Source organism: Brienomyrus brachyistius, unplaced genomic scaffold (assembly GCF_023856365.1).
Source record: "Brienomyrus brachyistius isolate T26 unplaced genomic scaffold, BBRACH_0.4 scaffold55, whole genome shotgun sequence".
Classification (NCBI taxonomy): Eukaryota; Metazoa; Chordata; class Actinopteri; order Osteoglossiformes; family Mormyridae; genus Brienomyrus; species Brienomyrus brachyistius.
Window position 1 is genome coordinate 1,270,887 of NW_026042330.1, and position 18,670 is coordinate 1,289,556.

The 18,670-nt window shown below is 43.1% G+C and overlaps 1 protein-coding gene across 4 annotated transcripts in view; it reads left to right on the forward strand.

Moving 5' to 3' along the window:
- Positions 1-332: 332 nt before the first annotated feature.
- The window catches only part of LOC125724114 (voltage-dependent L-type calcium channel subunit beta-1-like), an 83,480-nt gene continuing 65,142 nt past the window's right edge, over positions 333-18,670 (forward strand). For all 4 annotated transcript variants that reach the window (XM_049001062.1, XM_049001063.1, XM_049001064.1 and 1 more), the window contains exon 1: positions 333-591. In XM_049001062.1, the coding sequence (XP_048857019.1) occupies positions 505-591 (87 nt within the window). In that variant the 5' untranslated portion in view covers positions 333-504. The remainder of the gene's footprint in view (positions 592-18,670) is intronic.

Below are 18,670 nucleotides of genomic sequence, written 5' to 3' on the forward strand. Positions count from 1 at the left end.
CAGTACCGGTCGTCGCCGATGTGGCGCCCTAGGCGAGTATCACCGACGGCGCCCCCTTCTGAGGCAAAGTGAAATTGGTTGGTAAGTCGGTGCCCCCACAGACATTGGTGTCCTGGGCATCTATTGACTAGCCCTGTTTGAATGTTCTACCCATGTTGTGCAATGCATCGATGGCCTGCTTCATGGATGAGAAATATTTACCTTCATGCTCTATGCACTAGGTCTCTAAATATTCAACAGCCATGCGGTCTGTCCAATTATATCGTGTTCGTTCCGCTGTGCTGAGCTGTGATTGGTGCAAAGGTGGGCACTATTAAAGGGGCGGGACTCACCAACCACAGCTCTGGTCTGTGGTTTATTGTCCGTGCGATGGGTAGTACTATTGTGCAGCAATAAGCGATGGGAGAATAAATAATACTGGGCAGTATATTATGAAACAACAGCACCAATATTGAGAAAACGAAAAAATACGCAGGATAATAATCTGTCATTAAAATAAAATAAATGGTACAAAAAAGTAGTATGTCTAGGACGCCTTCAACCTCAACCCAAGAAATCCAGATGGACATTTTTGATAATTCTGGTTCACAGGTAAGGAAACCCGCGTACAAATTGTAGTTGCAACAAACCTAACGATTCGGTGAAGTGGTGGTCGTGTAATGCATAAAAAGATAACTCGTGAAAAGTGCTATTTAGGAAGACGTTTGCTTTCTATATATCAACATAAAATCATTTGCAGCGACTGTGATAGATCAAGTTTAAATGAATTTTCAGCGGTTATTTAACATTTTACCAGATCGCCACCTAATATAATACAAAATATCAGTAAATGTTTTCTTTTTAATCCATGTGGTTATTAATGAATTCACCACCATTGCGTCGCAGGTTGTCTTTCCGGCAGAAATGGGAACTAAAACTGCGTCCCTTTTAATTTACCATATTTTCCCCAAACCCTGTTAAACTGTTGCTTTGGTCTGAATTTTAACGTATGATGGCGTAGGCAGTGCGGAGCCGTAACAGTGAGTGATGCTCTTTTTATGTTTCAGGTTATCACCAATTAAGTACACACTGTTACTGTATAGGAGTGGCCAGGCAGTGTTCTATAGTTAGGACCTCAGATCTCCACCGAGGAAAGCTTTTTAGTGCAACCCTTGTCCCCCTGCGAGGAAAGACTTATTTAACCTTATATGTATACGCAGCTGTTGTATTTTACTTTGCAAGTGGGATTTTGATTGTGGAAAAACGGTTATGAATTAGAAGGCCATTATAGTAGTCAGCAGTAACGTCCTTAAACGTGGATTTAACGTGGATATACCGGGCTACCATTCTTTAAGGAAATTAATTATGCCATAATCTAAGACAGAATTACAAAGTATCTGTTCTGGAGTGGTGTCTGTTTTCACAAACATTGTTAGGTTTGCAAATACAAAATTGGCCTAAAAATAAGAAACCTCAGTTTACTTTTTATTTCCTATTTACATCACTGCCTACTGTTTTATGTTGCTTTCCATATACTTATGTGGGAACATTTTGGCGCAGTAGTTTTGGGTCGTTTGTTTTTATCCATTTATGCATATGTATATTCGATATATTAGTCTAGGTCGTATATCCACTTTACATCGTATTCCTCTCTAACCAGTCACATTTATGTTAGCCATACAACTATCTCATGTTCTTTATTAATATGTCTTTTGGGAAGTTATTTTTTAAAAGATTCCACCCTATACAAAGTGTGCGCTCATTTTAAAAGGAATCAAATGTAACCAGCTGTTTTGTGTTGTGTGATACTGACCATGACAGACTTGTTCTGTTAATTGTGAAATCTCCATGAATCATACATGAGCCCCCCCCGGGTGTTTGAACATAAGCTCCTGCGAACCGCCCCACTATTACTGTGGAATTGCTAGTGTCATATGCAGCATCGATCGAAAAAAGGCCTATGTAGTTCACAAGGCATGCTGTGGTGATTCATTGCCATGCTGGTTACTGGTCAAAGCGACTGCTATGATCATATGCCCACACGGTCTACTGACTGCTGGACTGACAGAATGAACCCACAGTCTGGAGACGCATACAGCATACCTTGCTCCACTCCCAGGCACAGTGAGGAAAGACTCGCCCAAATGTTAATTCCCCTAAATAACTGTAGTGTAGTTGTTACACTTTTCACTGTATTTTAAATATCCTGGGATCCATACATCATATTGTTTAAATGACATACCACTTTAAGTGCGTAAGTTGTCACACCCGATAATGCAATAAAAACACAATCAATTTATGTTTGATGCTTTTTACTGCAAAAAATGCCCAACTTTACTCAACTGAAAACTCAAAACACGCAAAAATAAAGACCTACTGAAACTTGTATGGATTGAGACATGTCTCCGATGGGCTGAAACAAAGGCAAACAGACCTACTGGGATGCTGATCCCTATGAATCACTCTCAGTCTTGCGGGTCCTCCCCACCCAGTTTGCCGTGTGAAAGCTGTGTTCCTGTGTTTGATGTGATTTTTTTTGTGCTGTATCTACAGTACATTTAGTAAATGTCGTAATCATGACCCCTAAGAAAGTAAGCTGTGATAGCAGCAAACCAAAGAGGAAAGTAATGAGAGGAACTGTAGAAACTATGAAATTATAGCAAGCAAGACTTGAAGGTGGTGCACTTTCGCTTCAGAGTATGGAATTGTCATTTATTTCACCTTTATTGCTTTTGTATGTGCGCTTTTTTATGTGTGTATTAGTTTTATGTTGATTGTTAATACGTTTTGTCATTAGGTAAGTAGATAAATTTAAATAGGCATCATGGGTGGTCTGGAATGGACGGAATTCATTTTCATTATTTCTTTTGGGGAAATATGACTTGGAGCTAAACCAAATCACAACTTGACCAGCCTTCTGGAATGAATTAAGTTTGTGTTCCAAGGTACCACTGTACTGCATTTGAAAACTTTTAAGCTTTACGGTTTCAGGACAGAGCAGCCACTCAGTTAGAAGCATTACGGCTTTTTTGTTGAGAGTGTTAGATTCGCTGTTGTTATTAACACTAATGGCACATCAGCCCAAACAAAGGGCTGCATAAGCTGAAGTACATCTTGTGGGTGTCTGTAACCAGGTTATTTTGTTTCATATGTATAATTACACAAAATCTGTTTATTTTGAATTTTTTTATTTGCTATCGTGATGCCCTGTCAGAGTGTGTAAGAGAAAAATCAACGAGAATAACATATTGTCACGGGACGGCTCGCGATCGCCTGGTGAGCGGGCAGAGAGGCGAGCGAGCGGAAGCAGGCACACAGGCAAGATTCGGGAAAACAGGATTTACTAGGACCAGGCACGGACAAACACTGGGTAACATCAATGACAGACACTGGATTAGTACACAACAGGAACTTAAATACAAGAAACAAGGCAGCAGGAAACAAGACATGACTGGGCACAATCAGGGAATCACATGTGGGTAATTAGAGGGCGTGGCACACACGAGGAACGGACGGAGCGGGCGTCACAGAACCCCCCCCCCCAAAGGCGCGCTGCACCGGGCGCGCCCCGGAGGAGGCGATGGACGGGACGAGACCAGGGAAGCAAGACCGGAAAGAAAGACAAGAGCAAAAAAATCAACAGGGAACAGGGAACAAGACAGACAGGCAAAACCGACAAAGGGGCAGGAGCCAAGACAGGACACCACAGAGGACAGGAAAAGCGGACAGACAGACCAGAAACGGGGATGCGGAGGGAACAGGCGGGACAAAAGTGACGGGAGGGAACACCGGGAAACCAGGAGCGGAGCGGGGCAGAACAAAGGGACCGGGAACAGAGGACAGCGGGACAAAAACGGGAGGAGGAGCGAAGGGACGAGGGACGGAGAAAGGAGGAGGAAAGGAAGAAGGAACAGAGGCAGGGAAGAAGGGAGAGAAGGAGGGGGAATAGAGGGGAGCCCGAGGGAGACCCAGCGGGCGACGGGAGGCAGCCGGAGGGGCTGCAGGCGGCCGGAGCCGGAGGGGACCCCGGAGGGGCCGAGGAGACCGGGCGAGGGACCGAGGCAGGGGCCGAGGAGGGAGCAGGAGGGGCCACCGGGGAAGGGGACGAGGAAGCAGGAGGGGCTCTCGGCGACGGTCCCAAGGAGGGGGGAGCCACCGCAGGCGGCGACGTCCGGGGAAGGGCCAGAGGTAGAGGCCCCGCAGGGGACCGAGGAGCCGCAGTCGGGGGACCCGCAGGGGCCCGACGAGACGCCGGACGAGGGACAGAGGCAGGGGGACGAGGCGTCGAAGGGGGACCGGCAGGCGACTGCCGACCCGGTGGGCCAGGACCCGCAGGCGCCAAGCGAGCCACACCGCCGGCGAAGGAGGGCGAGCCAGGGGGCCGGGCGGGAGGGACCCCCGTCCTGCGTCTATGCCCTCTCCCCCTACGGGACACAGACACCAGGCCCCTTGGTCGGGGTCGGGCACGTCGGGGCAAGGGTGAAAAAGTCAAAAGTAGGGTCCCCGAGGGGTCCCACTCAAGCTCCTCCACCTCCGAAGAGGGAGGAGCTTCGGTGGAGTCCTCTGGGACCACCTTGGGACCTTGGGTCGAAGGGGGTTCGGGAGCAGGAGTCTCAGGGGCCAAAGTCAGGGGAGACTCGGGGCGCACCACTGGGGCTGCAGCAGGCGGAGGGAGCGCCTCTGGGGCTGCAGCAGGCGGAGGGAGCGCCTCTGGGGCTGCAGCAGGCGGAGGGAGCGCCTCTGGGACTGGAACGCGGTCAGGGACTGGAACGCGGTCAGGGACGCAGTCAGGGACTGGAACACGGTCAGGGACTGGAACGCGGTCAGGGACTGGAGCTGCAGGCTGTGGGGGCGCCGGCCCGGGAGCTGCAAGCTGCTGCAGTGGGGGCGCCGGCCCGGGAGCTGCAGGCTGCTGCAGTGGGGGCGCCGGCCCGGGAGCTGCAGGCTGCTGCAGTGGTGGCAGCGCAGGCGAAGGTGGCCGTGCGGGCTGCACAGGCGGTAGCGGCGGCTGCACGGGCGCAGGGTCCGTGGGCGGTGGCGGCCGCACGGGAGCGGGGTCCGCGGGCAGCGGCGGCCGCACGGGAGCGGGGTCCGCGGGCAGCGGCGACAGCTCCGACGGCGTAGTCGGGACCGGTGCTCTCCGGACAGGAGAGGCTGCCTGGGGAGGCAGCTTAGCAGAGCTGGGGGCCATCCGGGTGATCGGGGAGCTCTCCCGATCCTCCTCCGGGAGGGCTGGCGGGATGAGGGCACATGCCCTCAAGGCAATCGTCGGGGCGATCGTTGGTCCCCTCCTTCTTCTCCTCTGGCTCTTGGCAGTGGCGGGAGGTGGAGCTAGAAGACGGGTCCCCGCTCGCTGGGAGCGGCAGAGCACTCGGTCCGGAGCTGAGCAATTTGACGGAGACCCTCGTGCAGCTCCTCGGCCAAGCGGACGTCCAGGTCGAGGGCTAGCTCTTCGAGGGTCTCCGTACACCGGCGGACGAGGCTCCACGCGGAAAGATCCTCCGTGATCCAGGGTTGGGATCTCCAATAAACCACTCGATCTCCGAGGCGGAAGTACTCCTCCTCGGAGATGTAAGCCGCTTTGTTTTGGTCTGTCATTCTTTCACGGGACGGCTCGCGATCGCCTGGTGAGCGGGCAGAGAGGCGAGCGAGCGGAAGCAGGCACACAGGCAAGATTCGGGAAAACAGGATTTACTAGGACCAGGCACGGACAAACACTGGGTAACATCAATGACAGACACTGGATTAGTACACAACTTAAATACAAGAAACAAGGTAGCAGGAAACAAGACATGACTGGGCACAATCAGGGAATCACACGTGGGTAATTAGAGGGCGTGGCACACACGAGGAACGGACGGAGCGGGCGTCACACATATATACTAACTGGTTACATATGTTATATAAGGACAAGTACTTAGGTTACAACTGAAGCTTTGAAGAAAATAAAATGCTTTATTTTTATTAATAGGCTGTTGTATAATTAGACTTTAGACTTCTGGTGTTTTATATAGTGCAAATCTATTTCATGGCACACAATCACACTGGTAATGACTATGACACCGATGTACTGTCCACCACTAACTGAAACATCAGGAAACACTAAAAACACAGGAAAAGCAACAGGACGGCCAGTGACATCTGCTGGCCAAATAGGGAAATGACAGGCAGGACAAGATAAGGCAGGGAGTATCCTGGCAAAAAAAGTTGATATAGACACCACATTCTTTCAAGCACAAATATATAACTCAGTGCATGCTTTACTAGAAGAAGAAAACTGCGTACAATTTAATGTTCAGGTTTTCGACTTTAGAGTGCAAAAAATAATAAATCTGTGCTCACCTCAGCTCACAGTATTGCTGGCCTGTCTCAGACAGAACATTACATCAGACTAAGTAGAAACACAAACCTTGTATTCAGCTTTTAAGCAGCACCCTCTGGTTTTGTAAATAAGACCAGTATGACAACTCACCTGTGTGACAACTAGCCCTATGCTCCCTCTGTTCCCTGCATGGGGAATGGTTGATCTTTTGGGACTGGTCTGCCACTGCTGTAGAGAGATCTCGTTGAAAAAGTATTTGACTTTGCAGAGTCATTATATGGTGAACTTTCTTGAGTTTTTGAGACAAATTGACCCAAAATTGAGTTAGTGCCACATAATGATAAAGCAAAGGGCAGTTTTTACAGTGGATCTTGGTAGAACGATAACTGAAAAAAGTATTTCAAGGTTTTTCCTCAAACTTTGTTGACACCTTGTAGAGGTGAGGAACTGGAAATGACTGAATTCTGAGACCAGTCGCCTTCAATTCCAGTATTGGCTTATGCAAGCTGGAATAGTGGGTGTATCGAAAGGAAAGTGGGAATACTGAAACATTTGTGGGCATGTTGAAAGGTTAATGGGTGTATCAAAAGGTGGGCATGTCAAGCAGAACAGAAGCCGTGGCCTCTCTGGCCTACTGATAATTTCCTATTTGCGTCACCAGCTGTTCCTGCCCTTACCCTTGAGTCCCGAAGCATCACTCCTATCACCTAGTCAGGACACACCATCTTTATCTCTGCACGATGAATCTTGGGATATATTGGGTTGCAATGCATCCACTGGGTGCATGCTTTGCGGAGTGGGAAAAGGAGGAGACTGCATTTGAAGGAGCCTTCAAAATGGGATGTCTTTGTCCACCTCTGTGGTGCATTACATCATCAAATTGAGGCAGTGGTAGCCTAATGGTTAGGGAAGTGCACTTGTGATTGAAAAATTGCTGGTTTGAATCCCTGACCAGCAAGGTACTACTTCCCAGGTACTGAATTAGCTGTCCCCTACTACACTGTAAAAAATTTTGCCATATATTTTACAGTAAATTACTGGCAGCACAGACGCCAGTACAGTACTGTAAATTTTACAGTAGGCCACTGTATATTTATTTTACAGTTCATTGCTGCGTTGTTTTTATTGTAATTTATTGTAATATCTTTAATCACAGTATAATACAGTATACCTAAACTACTGTAAATTACTGTAAAACTACAGAAACTTCTGTAATGTTTTCATGTACATTTAATTTACGGTTCATTACTGTATTCATTTTAATGTAATTTGCTGTAATATCTCAATATAACAATACAGTATATACAGTATGTGAATTAATGTAATACTAGAGTACACTTGATCCTTTTATTGTGAAAGTTTGCATGCCTTTATGTGCAGTTTATATTTACTATAGTTTTCTTATGTTAAGGCATATTAATGAAACAATGCATGCATGCATGCTATCTAACCTACAGTATATCTTGTGCCTTCCAGCTTAGTAGACAATGAGTGATTTAAATGACTTGTTATACGCTATAATTAAGCTTTTGATACACACACAGAAAATACACTGAAACCATAATTATGTTCTGTTATGTCTTTACTGTAAGTTTTTAGAAAAAACATATTTCATTTAGTTTACAAAAACATTAATTTTATATAAAGATGTTAATGGAAAATGTTCAACAATTCTTACATTTCCAATGTTTCACCATCATCCATCCATTTTCGAAACCGCTTATCCTACTGGGTCGGGGGTCCAGAGACTATCCCAATGGGCACGAGGCAGGGAACAACCCAGGATGGGGGGGCCAGCCCATCGTAGGGCACACTCACACACCATTCACTCACACATGCACACCAAAGGGCAATTTAGCAACTCCAATTTAGCCTCAGCATGTCTTTGGACTGTAGGGGGAAACCAGAGTACCTGGAGGAAACCCCATGACGACATGGGGAGAACATGCAAACTCCACACACATGTGACCCAGGCAGTGACTCGAACCCGGGTCCCAGAGGTGCGAGTCAACAGTGTTAACCACTGCACCACCATGCCGCCCCGTTTCACCAGCGTGTAATTTTAAAATCTTTTAAATTGTGATTTTCAAAAATGCAAAACTAATTGTCGAAATAAGGAATAAACAAACTACCATAAAGTTCACAGGAGCAATAGTATGTGAAGGGAACAGAAGCAGGTTGAAGTCTTAAAAAAAAAAAAAAAAAACTTCCTCATATTCCATCATTCCAGGTGGTCACGTTCGGCAGAATCCCTACAAACAGTGAAGTACACAAGCAATAAATAAACCCTGCTATCTACAGTATCATTACCATTTTAGTTTCACAGGTAAATTTCACATCACTTCTGACTCTAAGATTTCAACAAGTTATTGAAATCAGTTCAGACAGACACAAAACTATAAATGAATATAATACCCTAAAATAGTGCTTTATGTGCATGAATAAAATGCTTCAGGTACCTTATATGAAGTCCCATTCAAACTCAGTGAGCTTTCTAATTAGTGAGCAGACGTGTGGGTTGATGGCAACAGACTTCTTCTGGACTAACTTTCCTGTCTTCTTGCTCTTCATTTTTCCTTTGCTTACCTTTGACCCTCTCTCTGGGCTGATTTTGAAGAAATTTCTGAAAGAAAAAAAACATGCACAATCAATCTGTCTGTACAAGGAAAATTGTTTACCTTTGTGTTTATCTGAATGTATGTCCTGGTGTGTCTGTCTGTGGGTGTGAAGTGTTGTTCTATCTCTATATGCTATGATTGTGTCTGTATGTGGTATATTTGTGTCGGTCTGTGAATGTATTTCTTAGTATGTCTGTGTGTGTTAGTGTTTTTCTGTTTGTGAATGTGTGTGGTATATTTGTGTCGGTCTGGAAACGTGTGTGGTATATTTATGAAGGCCTTTGAATGTGTGTCTGTGTGTGTTGTTTTGTCTGAGTTTAGTGTGTCTGTGAGTATGAACATAGTGTTGTTGCTAATAAGGTTTATAACTAAGGATTTTCTAATGTAATTCACTTTTGAAAAGTCAATGTCACAAAATTTTACCTTTGTATAAATTCAAGAGTGCAAGCAGGTATTCAAGAGTGCATCTTGGTATTGGAGGTTGAAGTTGTAGTAACACACAAAGAGTGTTGCTAATCCAGACATGAAGGTTGGCTGCACCCCTTGGCGAATCACCTGGCCTTCAATTCCAATCATCCATTTCTGTGTACTAGAGCCGTCACCCTACAACCATCAAAATTTATTCAAACATGTTAACAAGTATTACCGAACAAGAAATTGAGCTGATGAAAAGTAAGATTAAACCAAGAATTATCAGCCTTGGACTCTCTGGCAGGCACCAGGTCCTCTCAATATCAGCTGCAGTGATTGTCTCCTGTAAAATAACAACACAGTGGACAAAAATTAGTCAGACACAAAAATCCATCCATCCATCCATTTTCTTAACCGCTTATCCTACTGGGTCGCGGGGGGTCCGGAGCCTATCCCGGAAGCAATGGGCACGAGGCAGGGAACAACCCAGGATGGGGCGCCAGCCCATCGCAGGGCACACTCACACACCATTCACCCACACATGCACACCTACGGGCAATTCAGTAACTCCAAATAGCCGCAGCATGTCTTTGGACTGTGGGGGGAAACCGGAGTACCCGGAGGAAACCCCACGACGACATGGGGAGAACATGCAAACTCCACACACATGTGACCCAGGCGGAGATTCGAACCCGGGTCCCAGAGGTGCTAACCACTGCACCACCATGCCGCCCCCAGACACAAAAATATTTTTTATTATTTTAAGTCTTTAAGTACAAAACAGAAAAATAAAACTCAATAAAGTAGAGGGTAACTACGTCCAGTTGTAAATGAATACATTTGCAATGTAATATACCATTAAAGAAAATACATATCTTTAAAACTGAAATGCTTACCTCTGTCTGGAATATGAGGTCCCGTTTTTCTTCTTTAAAATGTGCCATTAGCAACTCAACTACTATACTATATACTTAAAGGTAGTAATGCGACAATTTAACTGCTGGTATGAAAAATTCTCTGAAACTAACCGGTTCATGTATAAAGAAAGGTCAGAAGACACAATGCCCTCAAACAAATCATGCCTTATGCAAGGCGGTAACCCATGGCAGACATGAAAATGAATGAGATTATTAAAAACTGAATCAAACTTCACACTACAATCTGAATTCCCCTGAAATAATTTCGCATTTTGCTTGTATGCTTATAAGAAATAATGAGGCAAACTGAAACTCTTCGCGTTTTTAGCTGAATGTGTTAAAACAACTGTGAAGACAAAATCTGATGATCTGAAATCTTTTACACAAATATCACACGTTCTTTCTTCTGCGGTCACAGCTAGCTTCACCTAGCTAGCAAAACTAGCACACTAGCAAAAAACTAATTAAGCACCAATACCAAGTTAACGTAATACTGATAACAAGAGGACCAAAATATAATAATGTTAATTATATCATCTAACGATAACTATCAAATAACAATGAAGCTCCAATACCTTAAACCTTAAAATATATAATATCCACTACTTAGTTCTTAAAAATAACTGAGTGCCCACCACTTGAACAGACAAAAAAATAAATAAATCAAGAAACATGGTATACTCACCTTGACATCCAATTGTCGCTTTTCTCTGTGCCAGCAATGGCGAACTAAAGACAGCTCCTTCGCGCCTGTTTCAGTTCAAACAGCACAACGCCTTCTAACCGCCAAAATGACCTTACTTGACGATAATGCATCAAATATAGCTGATCACTAAGAAAATATTTGTATTTTAAAATATGTAAAACTGTTAAAACAGTTGAAATATTACGTTTCAAATATTTGTATTATTTCAAACTAAATAAAATAAGTGATGCAGAATTTAGCAAGAATACGTACGTATTTTGAAAAATACAGGTACTTGTCAATTTTTACAGTATAACTGATTTTACTGTAAGTGGACTCTGAATATCATTTATACCTACAATGCATTGTAAAATACTGTAAAATACCGTAAAACAATATTACAGTACCATACTGTTGAATATTTGCTGTAAATTTACAGTCATTTTTTACAGTGTATGTCACATGTGGGTTTAATTGCAGAGGGCACTTTTTGTTGTGGTGTGTCAACAATGATCACTGATCACCAAGTTACTAATTATCAAAATTTGAATGCAGCCTTAGAAGGTTGCAACCCTTGAACTCGAACACAGTGTGTGACAAGGAGAGTAGAACCATTCCCATAATTTGCTTTGCGCGTTTTGAAAGTATGACAGAAAGTGTAAACATACATAGGAAATGTCTTGCGCTACATGAACTAATATGAAACCGGCATTTAATTATATATATCTGTTAATCATAGTCATTGCTTGATATGCAATGACTTGATATTGATTGACATATGTTTGGTAAATGTCTGGTCTCTCTGAAATAATGTGTATTGACAGAATTGTTGGGCAATACAAATAACCTTTTGACACGCTTGCTTTATTGCACACGTCACCTTTCCCCCTGCCCAATTTTCAATACACTCACTACTCCATTCTGCAGAGACTTATTTCTCCCAAAGTTGAAGTAACACCTCTTAGTGGCAGCAAAGGGAAGGGTGAAAGCAGCCCGCATTTTATGAATCTTTTTACTGCTTCACATTTTATGGATGAAGATCTACACCGGGTTTTATTTCCAGACAAATTGCCCCAAAAGTGGAACTATACGGGAGGACAAACAGAGGGACCACAAGCAAAACCATCGACAAAAATCACATAGAAACACTGGCAGGTATCACATGCACTAAGTAACAAAGAACAGGGCAAAGGCAGGCACATATATACACAGGTAAGAGGACTAAACAAGAATCAGTGGCAGGCCATTGACAATAACCAAACACTGGGGCAAGGACTAACAAGACGCAGGTGGGGGTCATAATCACTAAATACTAAATCCTAGTTCATACTTTACTTTTCCATGTGCACTTTTGTGTGCTCTCTGCGCAGCCACTTGTGTTCATGCTGCATTTGGCTGTAGATGTGGATGGTTACAGTCAATGCATGCAGTAATATTCCACAAGACCAGGAGAGGGCAGATGTATTGCAACAAACTGAAATGCAAGCAGTGACACAGTTAATGTTTTATAAACAGTGTTAAAGTTATTAGCAGAGGTGGAGATTTCAGGTCCACAAAGTACAAATCCAGACCAAGATTTTGTTTCAACCAACCAGTTGAGTACTCTGTGACTGTGACTCTATACTCAACTGGTTGGTTGAAAAAATCCACACTGTTCCATTGGACTAGTGTGGTGCTAAAATATCACACAGCTGCACTCAGGTTCTCATCCCTGAGGTGGTTTGTTGTGTGATGAGTATAGCAACCTGCTGTAATCAGCACATGTTCCTTATCTCACCTCAGTGAGACGAGGCAACGTGGCTCCATTTTATACAGGTTACAATAATAAAGGTTCAGGTGAATAGAATGAAACATGCAAATAATTGTAATAAAAACTCTGTGACCCTGAATAGGACAAATGGCTACAGAAAATGGATGGACTCTAAACAAGAATTAACCAAAATCTATATGTACAATTGAGTACTGAGGATATTTTAACATTCACACGTTGTGTAAATATTGCATCAGCTGCCTCCATCAGCAGAGTGGAGTACAAATATAAGCTTAGTGCAGTGTAATTATGTTTTCATTTTCTGTGAGTACGGTCAGTAGCATTTCAATATAGTATACTGTACCTGTAGCATTGGTTGTAGACGCAGGAAAGGGCATACACACGTTGCAGAGGCGGCATCACCTGAGGTGACTGTGTCGAACAGGTTTCAGGTTCTTCCAGCTTTAGAGCCGGAACGGACTGGGGAGGCAGGTGGGCCCTTGGGCACTGAGGAGCCGCCTCCCCCCAGGAAGAGGGAGGTTGTGGTAGTGGGGGATTCCATTATTAGGGGAGTAGACAGTTATGTGTGCACGCGTGATAGAGGGTCCTGTACGGTGTCTTGCCTGCCTGGTGCCCAGGTAGGAGACCTTCCAGATCGTGTGGACAAGCTTTTGGCCCCAGCTGGGGTGGATCCAGTTGTCGTGGTGCATGTTGGCACCAACGACATAGGCAAGGGTAGAAGAGCTGTTCTGCAGGATAAATTTATAGAAGTCGCCAATAAGCTTAGAAGCAGAACGTCCACGGTGGTATTCTCCGAAATACTCCCCGTGCCACGTGCAAGTCAGGCTAAGTTAGCTGAGATAAAGAAATTAAATGCATGGCTAAAAGGATGGTGTAGGAAAGAGGGGTTTAGGTTTATGGGGCATTGGAGGACCTTCTGGAACAGGTGGGACCTGTTCAAGCCGGATGGGTTGCACCTGAACCAGAGGGGAACCAGTGTATTGGGGAGGCGTATATGTAGAGTAGTTGAGGAATGTTTAAACTAGGGACTGGGGGGGCAGGGAGGTTAGTTAACTATGTCAGTGGGGGGAAACGGAAAGCCCCAAATAATCATATTGTAAGTGGGCACCGTAATAGGCCTACCCTTTGTTGTCTGTATTTAAACGCCAGGAGTATTAGGAATAAAATTCATGATTTAGAGGCTTTTATCTCATCGGACTCTTATGATATTATAGGAATAACTGAAACGTGGTTGAGTGAAAAGGATGGACATGAATATAATATGGATGGTTACACATTGTTCCGTAAGGATCGTATAGGAAAAAAGGGGGGTGGTGTTGCAGTATATGTAAAGGAAAACTTGCAGGCAAGGGAACTTACTGATATAAATAAAACTACGGAAGCAATATGGGTAAAATTAGATGCTAAAAACTCAAATAGCCTAATTGTCAGTGTTTGTTACAGAACACCTAATATAGCTGCTGAGGAAAGCAGATTGTTATACAGTGATATTAGGACTATGAGCAATAAAAATTATGTGGTAGTTATGGGTGATTTTAATCTACCAGGAATGCAGTGGGACTTTGTCACTGGCTCTTCAGAAAATGAACTGGAGATGGTGGAATTAGTACAGGATTGTTTTTTTACTCAGTTTGTTAACACCCCTACCAGGGGAGATGCCATTCTTGATCTTGTTCTCTCTAATAACCAGGACAGGATTGGTAAATTAGACGTTTTAGAACCACTTGACGGTAGCGATCATAACATGGTCAAATTTGAGGTTCAGTTTAGTGTTCGAAGAGCTAAGTCCAAATCAAAAATATATAATGTTAGGAAGGCTGACTTTAAGTGTATGAGACTAAAACTAGAAACTGTGAACTGGATGGAGTTAAATAACAAAACTGTTGAAGAGGCCTGGGAATTTTTTAAAAGCACATTATTGCAATTGCAAGAGGACTTCATACCTGTTTCCAGCAAGAATAAATCTAGGAAATTGCAACCTAGGTGGTTTACTAGGGAAATAAAGTATAAAGTAAGGAGGAAAAGGGCTTTGTTCCAGCAATGGAAAATAACTGATGATGACAGAATTAAGCAGGAATATCTAAGTCTACAGGCTGAGTTAAAAAATTATATTAGACGAGCTAAAAGAAATGTCGAAAGGATGGTTGCATTGGAAGCTAAGGATGACGTTAAAAGTTTCTTCCAGTATTTTAACTCTAAAAGAGCTCTAAAACCTGAAATTACTAATCTGCAGGATAGTAAGGGTCTTATAATTGTAAACGACATTGATATAGTAAATGAATTCAATGATAGTTTTGCACGGGTATTCACTGTTGAGGACCTTAGTAATTTACCAGTTATTACCTATCCAGCATCGTCTATAGCTAATATATTTATAACTGAAGCAGATGTTTTGCAAAGCCTAGCTAAGCTCAAAATAAATAAATCACAGGGCCCTGATGGCATCTTACCTATAGTGTAAAAAGAGATGAGGGATATTATTTGCCGACCCTTAACTTTACTTTTTCAAAAATCCTTATCTGAAGGTGTGGTACCTTCTGATTGGAAGCACACCTTCATAATACCTATTTTCAAAAAAGGGGATAGAAGTAATTTGTCTAACTATAGGCCAATCAGTCTAACTTGTATAACTGGTAAAGTTATGGAGGCTATAATCAAAGAGAAAATGGTAGATTACCTGGACTCCAATAACATTTTGCGGGATAGCCAGCATGGATTTAGGAGAGGTAGATCCTGTTTAACGAATCTGTTGGAGTTTTTTGAGGAAGCTACTCAGGAAGTTGATGATAAGAAGGCCTATGATGTCATCTACTTAGATTTCCAAAAGGCTTTTGATGTTGTCCCCCACAAGAGGCTCCTACTTAAACTCAAAGCGACAGGTATTTTAGGTACCGTAGCGACCTGGATTGATAACTGGTTGACAGATAGGAAACAGCGAGTAGTTATAAGAGGCACAATGTCACAGTGGGCTTGCGTTCATAGTGGGGTACCGCAGGGTTCGATTTTAGGACCACTATTGTTCCTAATTTACATAAATGATATGGATACCAATATATACAGTAAACTGGTGAAATTTGCAGATGACACCAAGGTGGGTGGTTTAGCAGATACTGAATTAGTGGCTCAGCAGCTACAGCGGGATCTTGATTTAATTAGTGACTGGGCCGATACCTGGCAGATGAAATTTAACGTCGATAAATGTAAGGTACTCCATCTAGGGAGCAGAAATATAAAGTACAGGTATTTCATGGGTGTCACTGAAATAAAGGTAGCTGATCATGAGAAAGACCTTGGTGTGTATGTTGATGCTTCCATGTCCCATTCTCGCCAGTGTGGGGAAGCAATAAAAAAGGCCAATAGGATGTTGGGGTATATCTCCAGGTGTGTGGAGTTTAAGTCAAGGGAGGTAATGCTAAGATTATACAATTCCTTGGTGAGACCTCACCTAGAATATTGTGTGCAGGTTTGGTCACCATATCTTAAAAAGGACATTGTGGCCTTAGAAAAGGTGCAGCGTAGGGCCACAAAAATGATTCCTGGTCTTAGAGGAATGTCATACGAGGAACGGTTACTTGAGCTAAATCTGTTCAGTGTCAAGCAAAGGAGACTGAGGGGGGACATGATCCAGGTATATAAGATTCTAACAGGTTTGGATGCTGTTCAACCAAATAGTTACTTCAACATTAGTTTAAATACACGAACTCGTGGCCATAGGTGGAAATTAGCGGGAGAACATTTCAAGCTGGATTTAAGGAAGCACTTCTTTACACAGCACATAGTCAGAGTATGGAATAGCCTTCCTGATAATGTAGTGCAAGCTGAATCCTTGGGTTCCTTTAAATCAGAGCTAGATAAGATTTTAACGACTCTGAGCTATTAGTTTAGTTCTCCCCAAGCGAGCTTGATGGGCCGAATGGCCTCCTCTCGTTTGTATAGTTCTTATGTTCTTATGTTCTTATGGTGTGTTTTGTGCATGTAGCCCTGTAGCAGCATATAGACTCATGTGTAAAGTGCACAAACAAAGTCTATTGACAGTTCAGATGTGTGTGTGTGTGTGGGAGTAGGTGGGAAGGTAGTATGTTCAGGAGTCTGATGGCTTTTGGAAAAAAGCTCTCACAGCTGTTTTGACAATCCTCTGCAGTCTATTTTGGTCTGTAGCACTGGCACTGCTGTACCAAACGGAGATGCAGCTGGTCTGGAGTTGCAGCTGGTCAGATGCAGCTGGTCGGGATGCTCTCTATGGTGCCCCTGTAAGACAAAGTAAGGATGGGAAAAGGGAGGTTTGATCACTTCAGGCATCTTAAGACGCTGTTGTGCCTTGTAAAGATGAATAAATGCATAAGTGTAGTTTCACGGCTAGGACTAGGTAAAAACGGCTAGGTAAAAACACATTTATTGCCTTTCATATTTCCCATTGATGCATCCAGTGATTCTAGAAATTGTACAGGTTGGCAGGTATGGGGGGAGTGAGACTTAGAGGGGGGGCGGGGTGACAGTGCTGTCCAGGGAATACATTGTTGTAGTTCCGATAGCATCTTTTCTAATTTACACTTCACTTCAGTCAGTATCCTAATCCTTAAAATTTCTGTTGTGCTCAAGGAGCCCAAATTAATTCCAGATACATTTCTGTTTGTTATCTTTGAAGAAGTTTCCCTAAATCCAGGGGAACCAGCTCTCTGGCTGTAATTGATTTTTCAGTTGTGCCACTATATAACCGCAATGTAGCCATATCTGTCTTTGAGTTTCCATTTTTTTTCCTGAAGGCCACACCTGGCTGTCATATTTGATTTTGAAGAGCAGGTTTGCCTGCAGCCTCTGTTCGTAATGCTTTATATTTGCTTTTTTGGAATAACCACTTTGGAGATTCAAAATTGTCTCACCCTGAAGAGCACTTTCCTCATTCTTAGGGTTATAAAGTTTTGGATACCTGTTTTTTAAAAAACTTTCAATGCCTTATAAAAGATAACTCTAACCCAATCTGATGTTGTAAGAGGGATACTAAAGAATACCAGTGATGACTCCTGCACAGTCAAGTTATATTCAGTACCTTTCTACAGTATATACAGTGCCCTTTACTATGGTCTTCCCAGAGTCTTCATTGCAGAAGTGTGTTACATGCAGACTTTGAAAATGCAGAAGTTGATGGATGAGAAGAAAACAAGGAAGGAACGAGAGAAAAAAAATCCCTGGAGGTCTGAAATAATAGCAAAAGATCCTAGCCAAAGAATAAAAGATAGTTAATCCTGTTGTTGTTTCTGTTTGTTTCTTCTGCTTGCAAGGCTCACCGCTATTATGGAATGATTAAGACTAAGCTGGATAATGAAGACCTTTGTGCCTTTGCTAAACTTTCATTTTTTTGTGGGTGGGGTGTGGGGGGGTTGCATATTCCTAGATTCCTAGAAGTGATTTATTTTTGTATCAATTTTTTTTAATGAAGTCAACAACATTAGCAGCAATGTCTGCTATGTTACTTCAAAACTTCTAGCTCAGCTTGAACACACACAGAGCTCAGTTAGCAATATACCTACCAAAGTGACGTACTAAAAATCACTGAACTTGAAAATTAAACAAACTCCAAACTCAATGGTAATGACTTTATTTACAATATTTACAAATGCCAGTAGCACAAGATGATATACAAAAAATATCACTCTTTGTTGCAATGAAATCCTTATGTGCCACTTCATGTGACAGAATGAATAAATATTACGAATCAACACCTCTGACAGTCTGTGAAGCTTGTGAGTGTTAATGTTATCAGTAGTTGCGATGTCTCCCAAACACCATGCAGAGAAGCTTGGCTTCCAGGCGAGTCTAAAATATCTGGCTGTAAGTCTATCAGTCCAATCAACTTTGCCTAAGCAGAAACTACGTATGAAGCTGTCATAGACTCCCAGTGAAGTACAGCATCAGTGGGCATCTATGAGCAGTATATGTCATAGTTTTAAAAGGAAAGTTAACACATAT